General features: G+C 36.6%; 1 protein-coding gene across 1 annotated transcript in view; it reads left to right on the forward strand.

Annotated features, from left to right (window-relative positions):
- The window catches only part of LOC107090625 (GDNF family receptor alpha-1-like), a 137,363-nt gene extending 129,248 nt beyond the window's left edge, over positions 1 to 8,115 (forward strand). Inside the window, exon 9 of the mRNA XM_015384121.1 lies at positions 6,871 to 8,115. Within this exon, the coding sequence (XP_015239607.1) occupies positions 6,871 to 7,011 (141 nt within the window). The 3' untranslated portion in view covers positions 7,012 to 8,115. The remainder of the gene's footprint in view (positions 1 to 6,870) is intronic.
- Positions 8,116 to 14,465: the final 6,350 nt, after the last annotated feature.

Here is a 14,465-nt window from a genome sequence, read left to right on the forward strand (position 1 = left end):
GCTCCGCTCTGAGTTCCTTGGAGATAATAGAGAGCATGCGCCAGATGATTAAATTCAAAGCAGCAAAACATGCAGAAATGATCCAGGGTTTCCGCGGATCATTAAAAATAATTACAATTCATAAATTTTTTTGGATTTTTTTCATTAATTTTTATCATTTTTATTAATTTTTTTATTTTTCGGTGTAACAATAAACATATACCGAACCGAACCGAAAAACCGTGACCACGAAACCGTGAACCGAACCGTGGATTTTGTGAACCGTTCCACCCCTATAAAATATACAATCTACCAGATAACTTGTTAATGAGCATAAATAACAATACCTGGAATGTCTTCAGGCTATTTCATGTTAACATTCATTTTAAGGAACAATAAACAAGCATTGAGCTTACCTAAAAAGTTGCCTCTTAGAAGAATAAAAAACAAGCATGACTACAACCTCTGGGTTGTAGTCTTGTTCTAATCTTAACTAAGATCTGCAGTTTTCTGAACATATGTTAGCTGGAAAAAACGCAGGTAATAAGCAAATTGTTCCTGGGTTATTAGGAAATTCTATCAGAGGATTTTATTTTATTTATTAAGCACAAGAAACATTTACTTAAAAGTCTATCTAAAAATGAAAAAGAATATAAGAAAGGAAAACAAAAAAATACAATAAGAACAACAAACATGTGTAAAGGAGGGGCAGAAGCCAATGAGGTGGGGGGAGGGGGACCACATGTCAGTCAAAGGACTGATGCACTCCTTAAAGATGAGCGGGCTAATTTTGGGTGGAATAATTCCAGGCTGGCAGCATGATACATTGAAATACGCTGAAGAAAAGCCTGTATTTCATGCTGAGGAATTGTTAAAAGTATTCAGAAAATTCAGTAACATCCTGGATTTACTGGAGATCTATCTGCCTTTGCTGCCAGGACAAACATGGGTAAAGTTTATCCCTTAGATGGCCCCTTCCCTGCTGGAAGGTATGCAGTATTGGGGCAGGCGTACCACTCCACTCCTGAATTGTGTCACAATGCTTGACCATTGAAGTGGTACAGGACCAGTGGTACTAATCACCTTTCTATGTTTTCCTGATCAAGAAATAGAAACATTTGTCAGAGAAGATCACTTTTCTTACAGTCAATCCTTCTTCCAACATGTTTCCTGTCTTCCTTTGATACATAGAGTTAAAAACCAATCGGCTGGACTTTGTTTTCAAAGTTTGAAGACGTTTCTCTTCCTTACCAGGAAGCTTTCTCAATTCAAAATGTCTGGATTAGCATTGAGTTCCAGGCTTTTACAGAGTAGGCCAACAAAGCCTTGTAATAAAAACATTCAGATTATAGCTGGAATACCAGCTCCACCACCTTAATAATGGGCGTCATTGAGGTCGTAATTGGCCTGCAATAACCGCTACTGGACATTCCTCTGAAAAGGCAGTTGTTAAATGTCATTGTTGGCCTGGCTGACCAGGGACCATGACTAATGGATCACAGAGAATCTCCACCAGCATATTTCCCTCAATACATTTTCGTAAGCAGAAGAGGCTCTTTGTTTTCCTTCCCCTCGTTATGCGTAGAGATGCCCTCACACCCACCGGCTGCCCCTCCACAGAAACATCTGCATCGCCAGCAGCACCTTTCTTATAAGGAGATCCCTTGGTGATTGCAGAAGCTTCTTGAACGTATTGAAGTCTTCTTCAATGCAAGCTCCACCTTAGTGGAGTACTTAATCAGATAAAGTGTTTTTTGAAGTACAGTGTTCTTAAAATCCAGTTTCTATAAATAAGACAATTTTGATGCATCTCTAGTAACAATAGAGTTAGATGATTTCATCCACATCTGCTGCTATGTTATAGTAATCAGTCTGCTAATTAAAGTCAGCATGCATTTTTACGACCTAAGAATAACCCAGGAAAAGCAAACTTTTAATTCAGTTAATAACATCAAGTTAAACCATGATAAATAAATTAGATTGGGGGAATTTAAATCAGTACCTTGTTACCTACTGAAAATATTCATGTAATGTGGTTGTAATGATGATTTATGAAATTAAAAAATATTTTCTTTGTAGATCAAACTATTTAAATTATAGGCACTAAAGCTAGAGCCCCTGATGCTTCTGGGCATAAGTGCTAACAGTGGTTCTTCTTTTAGCCATCTCACTGTTATTCAACTGAGCCAATAACTTGTTACTACCTGCCATACATTTTTGCTATCGGAGAAGGAAAATGTCACAAACACAAATGGATTAGGCTTTTCAACAACATGGCTGACAGTTACAAATCTGAAACAAAAGAACATTTTTAACCCAAAGACAAAGGGTCACTCTGGCATTGAAACAAAGAATAACATAATTAAACTGAATGAAGGGACATAAAAGACAGCATTTTAATGAATGATGCTGCAAAAAAGATGCTGGTGAAGATTCTCAGTCATCAAGGTCATAGTCATTCCAAAAAAAGAAAATTAAAAACAATCTCATAGACTTTGTTTCCAAGTTTGAAGATGTTTCTCTTCCCATCCAGGAAGCTTTTTCAATTCAATGTCAGGAATAGCATGGAGTTCCAGGTTTTATACAGTCCAACTGGGCTTTTGTCAAATCAGCAAGAAAATCCAGAAAACACGCAGCAGAACATAACGGTGAGAAGATTAAATGCAAAACCATCTCCATCACATATGTTGCTGGCGTCTCTGAAAAACTCAAGAGGATTTTCTCCAAACACAAAATCCCAGAACATTTTAAACCAATCAAGACCCTTAAACAGAGACTAGTTCATCCTAAAGACCAAACCCTCAGACCCAATCTGAGCAGAGTGGTGTCTGCAGTTCAATGCAGTGATGAGTGCTCTGGTCTTTATATTGGAGAAACCAAAAAACCTCTCCACAGATGCATGGCCCAACACAGAAGAGCGCCCTCCTCAGGACAAGACTCTACATTTACGCCCTATAGACAAAGGGCAATCTTTGGAGAACCAGAATGTTCACATTCTGGACAAAGCAGACAGGTGGTTTGAGAGGGGCGTGAAGGAAGCCATTTATGTTAAGAAAGAAAAACCAACCTTAAACAGAGCAGGTGGACTCAGCTTTCAGCTTTTAAAACAATGCAGCTATAGAGTTGATTCCTTCCCGCTATAATTGCAACTCCAACCCCTGTACAGGAGAGAAGAGGACCTTGCCTTTTCAGCCAGGCCAACAGTTCCCTTTAACGACCCCCTTTCAGAGACATAGACAGGTATGGGGTATTACAGGCTAAGAAAGAAGTCAAATGACCCCCATTGCAAAGGGGTGGACCCGTTCATCTGTTTCTCTTTGCAGGTTTTCTATACAAAACCAAGGCTTTTTTGGGCTACTGCATAAAACCTGGAACTCAACGCTATTTCTGACATTTTGAATTTAAAAAGCTTCCTGGATGGAAGAGAAACATCTTTAAACCTGGAAACAAAGACCAGTGGATTGTTTTTAAAATTCTTTTTCTGGAATGCACAAAGGATGATGAACACTAAAACGCTAATACTTAAATATGCGGACAGAAATATATAATATAACAAAAATACTTTGTTCCTTTAGTGAAGAATGTATCCAAATTTTATGTAGCTTTGAACCAGTTTTTAATGAAGATAGTTGCATTCATAGTGGCCTTTGCTGGTTTAATACCGCAGTGTGAACATGCAGACCAGGTGTACTGCTTAGCTTTACAGTTTTTACCACATTTGGCTTTACTCACTTATAAATCTTGACTTACTCACTTATGAGAGTAAATGCATTCACTGACGGCAGGTTCTGCACAAAGTTTCTTACCTATTAAAGGTTTAGTTTCCTCTGTAACATACTTCCTCTCTATGAGGGATTACTGTGAGGTTAACAGTTCTATCTTCCCCACTGTCCACTGTTGCTTCCCTCTTGTTCAAGAGAAGGGATTGCTGCAGGGTGATTTGCTCTTAATTCTTCACTAATTGCCCCACTAATCTGTAATTGACTGCTCTGTCTTACCCTGGACAGGTTGTCAGTCATCATAAGAGCACAAAGGACAAAGAATTGACACATTCTTAAGGACAATTTAAGACCAATTAAGCAGAAAGTCATGTTATTTTAAGTCAGAGTACTGAAACCCAGGAGTGTTTTTCTGTTACAGGGCTAATCCCTGTAACACCAGTGCAGACAGAATACCACAGTTTCTTATGAGATGATAGTCCAACATCTGCAGCTGAGCTGAGAGCTGCCCTTCACTGAAGACTGTTTAAAAATGAACGTTTTCTATTTGTTCCACTGCATTTCTAAGACACATCAGACATTTGGAAGGATCTATAATATAATCCTAAATAGCAGCAATCCTCTGGTTTGTCAGTAGCATATCTTCAACGGGTCCATAATAGAAAAACATGTTAGTTTAAATTGATTTTCATTTCCCCATTATCCTTAAAAAAAATCTAATTTTTGATATATGAACCTTTAGAATAACTTCAACATTCTATATTCTTTGTTATATTTCTCATCCATGGCGGTTCGCCAGTTTTCCTCCTGTATAATGCATGCTGGGTTGAAGCAGTTAGATCCTACTGTGCTGAAACCTGCAGAGTAAACAGAAAAGGCCTAAAATTATCACAGTTGTTTTTAGGCCTGACTGATGTAAATGTACCATATTGCATCGTCACCTTGAAGTTTTGATGAGCCATTGTACCTGAGATATCTGTTGAAACAAACTAATCAACTTGTGATCTACTGTTCACTATGTTAAGCTAACAGAAATAGCCGGTTTAAATTGACATTGAAGCATCTTTCAGTCGTTTCAACGTATCATTTTACTTTCCTCTCGCTAAATTGATTGTCTCAAAAATACTACATTTATTTAAAATAACAAATGTGAAATAAATTAGCTTCCAGATGTAGAGTAGGATGCCATTTCTGGAACTGATCAGGCACACACAGGTGAGATAACTAAAGGTGACCAGGTTTCTGAAATCCAATCTGAGGACATTTCCAGCTCATAGATAAAACAAAATATATATAATCTAAATTAAAGTAGAAAATGGGAACAGAGATGCTTTCATCCATTTTTTACATATTTATTAATATTTAAACAACAAAAATCAAGAGTAAAATCCAGGATTGTGCCCCTCCTATGATTAATGAAATTAATAAATTTACCAATAGTTTTTATTAGTGCCATCTGCTTATTCAGTCTTCTCTGTCTCTTTCCCTCTCCATCTTCTTTTCTTTCTAGCTTTGACCTGCTCTCTTTTTTTTTACTTTTTTCTTCCTTCTCTTAAACTCTTCTCTCCATCAGTCTTCATATTTTCCTCCACTCTCATTCAATCTTCTTTCTATTAGTCTTCTAATCTTGTCTCCTCTTCTATCAATCAAACACTGAAACAGGGACATAATACAATCAGAATCCCTTCCAAACACATATAATCTGATCATACACATTATAATCATTATGATAATGGTGATTATGATTATTATTATTGATTTTGTTATCTCACAGATTTTGTTATATCTGATCAAATACTGAAAAGGCTAATCATCACAATATTTGAACATTAAACAGGTGGTTAGCTCTTCCTCCATCATTCTCAGATCATGCAGATCTTGTCTCATTCAGTTTTCCTTTTACTGCCTCTTATTCTTTATAATGAGGAACTTTCATAGATTCAAAGTTAGTGGTAGAAAAGTAGCCTGAAAGTCTATGTTCATAGATCATACCCATAAAACAGCAAAACAACTAATAACTCTACTTAAAATCACTATCTGATGATATAAAGCTCAACAATCAGTTCTAAGATTATCTTTAGATGAACCCTTGTTGCTCCCTGGTGAGCCATTGAACCAGATTAGCGCATTAAAAGGAATTTTCAATCATTCTGTTCATTTTGATTTTATCTGAGTCTATTTGCTCCTGCCAGCTGCAGCCAACAGTCTGTCCTACTTTTTTGATGATTAGCATGTTTTATGTTACATTTCTGGTCCTCATCAAACACATCAGAGGCTCTTTTTTTTATCAACCTAGGGCGCGAACCTAACATTTATCACAATGATCAGCCCAATTCAAATCTAATGAGGCGATTAACACACTCACCGTAACACAGGGCAGCTGAGATAAGGAACTTCCTCGTCCTTTTTAAAAGTGCTGCACTCTGCTCCTCATCTATATGTTAACAGCTGCCAATCAGCTAGCTAACAGCTGTTTCTGTGCGCAGCCTGCTTGCGCACTTTCTACCATAATAACAGTCGACACGTAACATTTCCCCCCTCATTAATGAAACGGTAAAATCAGGGACATATCCAGGGACAGCTTTAGCTGGGGAGAGGTGGTCCAAAACCTGGACTGTCCCCTGAAATAATGCAGCATAAGCAACATAGTGACGTCCCTGTGACAATAATTTTTGAAATACATTTAATCTGAACAGCTTACAATATTTTTTTACTATATTGTTCTTACATTGAAAATAAATGTTTGTCAAATACAAATACAGTACAACTGGTTATGGATTCCTTGTAGAAATTTAATATGAACTCTAATGCTGAAGGTACACTGCAAAAATAATCTAAAAATGAGTAAAAATGTCTTAAATTAAGTGTATTTACCCTTAATTTGAGTAGGTAAATAAGAAGATTTGCCAATGGAATGAGTATATTTACTCTTTAAATAAGATAATTTGATAATATGCACGTATAATAAGACAATGCAATTGTATTTTCTTATTTTAAATGTATATTGTATTGTTCCATTGGCAAAATGTCTCTTTTATCTCCTTAATTAAAGAACAAATGCACTTATTTTACAATTACTTACTGTATCTAGATTTTGTTTTTTTCCAGTGTAATACCTGTTTTTGTCATCTTGACTCATTTAGAAACAGTGAACGTTTGTCTGTCTTCTCAGTCTGATCCACAGGCTCCAAAGGTAGACGGTCCAAGTGCATCCAACGCCATCCTGAGAGACTCAGCCGTCTGCAGACAGTCTGTTGGTGTCACCTCCCTGCTGCCACTGCTGCTCTACTTTGGAGCACGAGGCTACTTGTAGCCCTGCTGCTTGAAAGCTATAAATTACGGACTGAGAAACTCATATTTGTATAGAAAAGAAAGCAAAACAAGAAATGATATCTTTTTTTTAAGTTCTGTTCTTTTATTGAACCTGGACCTGATGATTTTCTTTCCATCTGTTGTTTTTTCTTTGTTTATTTGTGTTGCAGCTTAATGCTAAAACTGTGATGTATTAGGCATTTAACTCATTTGGTTTAGTCAGAAATAGTGGATATGAAGCCACTATGAATGCTGTCGGTTCAGGCAGATAAAATACTCTGAGGACTACGTTCCACTAATGGACGAGCGAGAACTCTTGGAACACAGTGTATATTAACATCAGTTCTCAGAGTTGTCTGTTCATTTTCACCCAAGTCTGTTTGTGTATTGAGGCTATCGGTGGGATCATTTGCTTAAGAGTCACAGTAAAGTTCAGTAAAAGCTACAACTTATCACTCGGGCAGCCTTTTTTTGGTGTTGTTAAGTCTCCTCTGTGATTTGTGTATGTTTTGATAATGATGTGATCTGGTATTTTACATTTTTATGAGCTCAATGAAGGTTCAAATTCACACTACCTGCTTAGAAACCATCTGAAATGTTTCAGCATCCGTGCCCAAAATGTCTTCACTGTAGCTCATACTGAACACTAATGTCAGCTGAGATAAGCACACATGGCAAAGTCCCACAAACAAGTAGTGCACACGTTGCACATGCAGACAATAAAAGCTGAATACAGACCCATAGAAAGGTTAAATAGCAGGCGAGCTGCATCTTTTCTGGACTCCAGTCCTTATAATTCTCCGTTCTTTCGTTCCGCAGAGGAAGGTGACAGCAAAGCTCCTGAGCAATCAACTCAAAGTTGGATCTGTTGTACCTCCGAGCCTGGCAGGACAAGAGCTGCCAAATAAATAGGCTTATACTTGTCAACTGTGTCCTACGACTCTTGCTTTAATCCCCACCACCCTGAAATTCTATGCTTCCTTAGACTTGGAGCTTTTAATTGACTCTTTCATAAAACCCCCTCCAACCACAGACCGTGTGCAAACTGGTAAACATGACATGCACTGATTTCTGACAATATACAGTTTACTTAGGCGATGGTTAAATTTGTTGATTAGTGGCTAAAATATGCTTTCTTTACAGCAGCTTTGCAAAACAAATCAAACTATTTATTGTTTATTCAATCCAGGTTATTTCTATGGCGCCAGTTCAGAACATGTGATCAATTTAATCGAATCATCCAGACAGATCGGTTAGAAGTCTTCTACTCGGTTTTTTGTTAATTAACTTGCAGGATTCCCTCCTGGCAGTGACAGTAGATGTTCAATAGCATTTTTTTCGTTGGCTCTAAAGCAATTCTTTTTAGGAAGCATGCATGCAGTGAAGGTGAAGAGGAAAAACTCAATTTTAATGACAAGAAAGTGGTGCAACGGTAATCATGAGTGTTTTTATTGGTTAAAAAGTAGTGCATAATGAAGAAATCAACAGAATGTGGTGGAGCAATGACTGTTTTTTCCAAATGTCAGTTTGATTGGTTGGGAAGCCTCTATGCAGTCATTATTCAGACTTTGACTAGGTCATTCTAAACATTGTTTAATCTGAAACTTTTTATTGTCACTCTTAGACTTTTGTCCAGACCCATATGGATGTGGTTATGTACTTTGGTACTGACTAAAACTTGGAAACTGGCAAAAACATCCTCAGCTACATTTAGCATACATTTTACGATGTACGGATAATAACCTTTTCAACATATCTGGGAATGTACACTCGTATTTCGCCCCCCCTTTCACCGGCCCACTCAAACACACTTTCTGCGCTCATTCTTTGCATTCTGCTTCTTTATTACTTCTGCTAACTTCGTTACATCAGTGGTGACATCACTCTGCCACCTAGTGGTGTGGAATAAGTATTACACCTATTACAATTTCTTCTTTAGTCTCAAGCTTTAGTGCGGGTACCCTATTTAGCGGTATGTAGACTTAGCTGTATGTCTTGGTTTATTCTACTAACAGTAGAACCTCTGTCTTTCGACTAAGTACCAAAATAAAAATCTCTTACGGCATGATGCTGCCTCCAACATAAATCACAGTTTGGAAAATGTAATCAGACAAAAGCTATACAAGAATTGTTGGAGATTAGATTTTTTTTCTATCCAGTCAATCTCCTAAAAAAAAATCCAGTTCAATTTTATGCATAATAGTTTCCAAGCATTTTTGCAATTTGTTTAGCTCCTAAATGTTCCCCTCTGTGCTGTAACAACTGGTGGGAACTGACCCATGTTAGTTCTGCATGTTTCCAAGCTCAGCTTTGAGGCAACAAGTACGAGATGCCAGAATATCTTTTACGAAACAAAGCTAGAGAATGTGCCGTTGCAGTAACTGGTTGATTAATTTAGTTACTCTGTTGAAAATGTAGACAATAAATCAGTAGAAAATAATGTGTGGATTTGACTTGACTGTTATAAGCACCCAACCAATCAATCGATCTACCTGCATAGTTCATCAAACAGCCTCTAAAACCGGAACACCTGTCCATCGCGGCTCATTACTTGTTTCCACTACATAAACCCTCCAGGATGTTTAAACAAAATGAAGTCTTTCTAAAGAGCCATGTCATCATAATCAAAACTTTAAATCCACTGTTTTTTTTTTTTTTGTAGTTTAACAGAACAGCTGAGGGGTCCTGTGGGGGAGTCTCTGATTCCCCCCAGAGGAAATCCAACCTCTTTCCCTTCAGACTTTTTCCTCCCAGCTTGTGATCAGGACGCCTCGGCATGTTGAGCTTCCCTCTTCAACCGTTCCAAATCTGACAGGAGCACTTAAGACTCGCTGCTGCGGTGTAGCTTCTCAAAACACAGTTAATGTATAGTAGAGCCTCAATGTTATTTATCCAGCATAAACATGGTATATGCACTGTATGTACTTGGCTGAAACCTTTGAACCAGACAAGTTAATGGCTAATTATATTCTATTTCAGAGCATTGTGATCTATTCAGACTTTCAGTTCAGTTTAGGGTAAAACGAATAAGAAAATATTGTTTTTTATGAACACCTTAATGTATATTTCTCTCTTTATGTATATGATTATGGAATATTATTGCATCTGAGACAGAGGATGAGCCTCTCCTTGTAGTTAAAGTATATTGTTTGTACGATGAATCCCATTTTATGAAGTGGCTGAAATAAGTTGGCTAAGATTGACACTTATTTTTCTATCTTTTATCTACTGATTTATTTTTTATTTTTAATGAGCTGAAGTGAATGAAACGGATTGTTATTACTGTTTTGAGCGGATATTCTAATTCTTTTAAGAGTCTTTTAAGAATACTAAGAAAGGGAATAATTAACAGCAAGGAGGAATCTGAAGTGATCTCTTATAAGTTGATTGAGAGACGTTTGGAATGAAGCTGGTTTACATTAACCTTCTTGATCAGAACCGATTCTGAGGTTTCTGTCGTCTTTTTTATTTAAATCAGTTGTTAAATCCCAGATTACAGCCTTTTAGAATGATTTTTTTTTAAAGGTTTGATTGAGCTCCAGAGAGCTGCTATTAGCTGAGGAAAGTTAACAGTTTGCCATATATCATCAACCCATCTGTTGTCTGAAATGACCGGAAGTTGTTTCTCTCAAGACGCTGACTCCCTTGACTGTCTGACATCATTAACTTCCTAGCTTGTGAAAATGTAAAATTTATTGTACAAAACTTCTAATTAAAAACTGTTACTTCACTCAAATCATGTGTGACTTTTTGTTTTTCACTGAAGACGGATAAAAGACACCTGAGAGTGAAATGTTAGAGTTTAATATGAAGGGAGGGATAACAGTTTCTGGAAGTTTTCTCCTGATTTATTCCAACCCAACCATTAGAGAGAAGCAGATTTCCTCTTGTTGGCGAAATCTTAATGAAACATTATTCTACACCAGTCTTCTGTTGTATGGGGAGATAATTTAAACGCAAAACATCTCAAAGCATCACCAATGTTTTGCAGCGTTATACAATGTTTTATAATTTTCCCAACTTACATGATCACTCTCTGTCTAAACATCTCACTGTTCCAGACAGACTTTTCCATTGGAACTCAAAATGCCCTGGATCCAAGTGATGATTGATTTGTTTTATAATTGCTTTACCCCCACACACCTGGATGGCTGAGCTGCTCTTAGAGTAACATACACTAAAAAACTCCTATTTTCAAAAACTCAAAACAAAAAAACAGATGCTAAATACTTGGGTGATCTAAATGATCTTGATTCTTTAAGTTTTCACTCCTCTGCATTTTCCTGTTGCATGTTTGAAAAACCCTGAGCAAGTATGGAGTCAATTTGATTACAATTTGTTGCAGGAAAACAACATTTAAGAAAGAAAATTTGACAAAGAATGCTGTCCAGAAAAGAAACTGTATTTTTTCATTTGTTGCAATTATACAGCACATCCTTTGTCTCACATACACAGCCAAGATAACATGTGTTTTAAGAACTAAGAACCTTTCGCAGTCTTTTGTTTCCTTTACAGCTGGTTCTTAATGAGGATTTTTATCATTGACGGTTATAAATGTTGCCACAAATATATAATAGGCTTACACTTTTATTTATTTCAGAATTAAATAGAAAAAAATAATCCATTTGGAAATCAGTTAAAGGCATCTATATCTACATACATTCAGAGGTTTCAAGTCATGTCCAATACAAACCTTTTGCGCATCCAGGCCAATAGAAAAGCATCTTAGTTTCTCATTCCAGAGGAATGCCTGGAATTCCTGATGAGTAAATAAAGCACAATTTGTAAAAAGCTATTTGAAAATAATACTATTATCAAAATCAGCCTGAAAAAAGAAAATGTGGAATAACAGAAATTGGAAAAATTAAACAAAAAATTTAAGCCAAATTGAATATACGGTAAAACACACGAACCTATTAACATCCACCTATTTTGGGAGATTCTCGCCTATTTTGCATACCCAGATGGAAAAGTGAATAACTTAGAAAATGTACGCCCAAATCACATGCGCAGCACATTATTTGAAAGCTAACACCTAGTTTCTGAATGAATATATATAAATCTATATAAATTACAACTGGGTGATTAAAACGCAGACCAAGCTGCATCAGTCTTTTTTCATCAGCAATAATAAAGACATTCTTCAGAAAAGGCAGGTCTCATCATATCATATTTGTTCTACATCATGTCAACCACAAATGCCAAAAGATTTCAGACCTCTAGCTACAACAGTTCCAGAGCTGTGGGGTTTGGAACCTTTGGCGTCTCCAAAAATCTCCAATTGTGCCAAATGCTTTTACTATGCTGTTCTTTACTATTTGACCCATAGAATAACACTGAAGCATTTCGATGGCCACAAAAAAATAAGAAGCGAGTTTTTTTCCACTTTTTTCCAGAATCAGTTTATTTATACACCTATAATAACATAACACTCCATAAAAGATAGCGACACTGCTGCTTTTCAAGCTAAAAAAAGCCCCAGTGCCTTTTCCCAGCTGTATTTTATTTTATTTTTCAGCCTCACGTATTGTAATAAAACAAAATCAGTGTCCAAACTCAGATTTAAAACAGAAATGTGAAAAGACACACTGAAAAAAACAAGTAACCTTTCAGACCTTCTCTTGAAAAAATAGATATTAAATTGAAATACGGAAAACAAATAAAAAATATATTTTTTTTATATACATAATTTTAATTTGCAAAGCTTTTAGATGGAAAAAAGTTATTCTTGCAACAATAGTTGAACAAAATTCAATAAATAAGTAAGGAACCAAAACAGAAACAGATTACATTCCTCTTAAGAAGATGTTTTTGAACTTGATCCTGTTGAAGATATTTCATGGATCGTTCCATCAAAGAAAGATCTTCTTCTAGAACATGTTTGTTTTGTGGATCTGTCCGCGTGGATCCATGAACTGTGAAATGATTACCTGATCTGAATAATCAGGGACATGAGCATCTTAAACCAAAACACCTTTCATTTATCAGGCGTCACATTGCTGCCATCTTCTTTGGCCTTTTTCTTAGTTTTATTACATTTTCATGCAAGCGCAAAAATTTTTTTTCCAAGCCTAACTGGCAAGTAAAAAACAACAAAACAGTTGAAATGTTAAAGAGTTCTGCAGGTTTTTACTCTGACTGTTGCTGGTTAAATCCAATAGGATTGTCAACCAGTATTTGATGCTTTCAGATAAAATCAAATTAGAAGTGTTAGATGTTGGTTTCTCCGCTGCAGTGCAGTAGAAATAGTTTAACCAATAGATCTTCATTCAGGTTTTTAAAAACTTGTCTTGTTTAAGTGCTTGGTCCTAAACAAAAACCTACACCTACTCCTATTTTGTCATCTCTATAACAAAAAATAGTGAAAAGAAGCATTATTTAACATAACTCATTATTTGCTGCTAAACTGTTAAAGCGCTGGAGGTGTAGCTGCTGTTCTTGGCTCTGTGTGTCGGGAGAAAGCAGTGTTAATTACTGCCATGCAGGACATCTGCAGACACATTTTTAGCCCAATGGATGAAACTGAAAAGTGATCTGACGTGTGCGTCTCCATCGAATGCCAGAAGATTAGTCTGACATTTGAGGTTTTTTTCTTCCTCTTATCGTCATTCATTATCTGACTCATCCCTCATCTCAACTGCAGATCCTCCTGCTCTAATACACAGCACCGCTCTTTTAAATGCGATGAAGCTCCCATTTTTTAAAACAGATTTTAGAGAAAGGAATGCTTCAGCACCTGTTGCCCCCCAGTCTTTGTTCAGCTGTTTTTCTAATCTGGTGACAAACTGATACAGTCACTAAGTTATATGCACTCCCGTTCAGACTGGCTCTAGAAAAAGACCAAACTAGAAAAAAAAGAAGGAGGTAAAAACAATGTCAGCTTTGACAGTTTAGAAACTGAATGTGACAAATTAAAATATGTCATTATTTCCAGAAGTGGAAGTCCAGAAAATGTAAAATTCTGCCTTGTTTTCATTCATCTAGATTATCTCCGTATATCCGGTTGAACTTCCTACCTTCTGTTTCTTAATCTTTCATTGAAGATCAGGAAACATATGAAGGGGAATATTAGCTGGAAATTTCCCCTTTTCCTGAAACATTTTTCACAGAAAATGTTAGACAATGGTTTGTATTCTCTGTCAGGCTTTGGTCCAAAAAACAAAAATACTGAAAACCATAAATGCAGATATGGAAAACACACATGAAAGCAAAGAAACGACACAACAAAGCAACAAGAACCCAGCAATGAGGAGCTGCAGAGGCGGTGTATATAAGGGGAACAGAGCGAAGGATGGGATAATGAGCTGACAGGGAGAAGATGTGAATAGAAGTGACTGGAAGGGAGCTAGGGGAATGAAGAAACGCAGACGGGGGCGACAGAGAGTAAATGAAGAATCATAACACTGTTTGAAAATAACAAGAAAACAACTAAAATGACACAAAATGTAACAATAA

Source organism: Cyprinodon variegatus, unplaced genomic scaffold (assembly GCF_000732505.1).
Source record: "Cyprinodon variegatus isolate N-32 unplaced genomic scaffold, C_variegatus-1.0 Scaffold304, whole genome shotgun sequence".
NCBI classification, from domain to species: domain Eukaryota; kingdom Metazoa; phylum Chordata; class Actinopteri; order Cyprinodontiformes; family Cyprinodontidae; genus Cyprinodon; species Cyprinodon variegatus.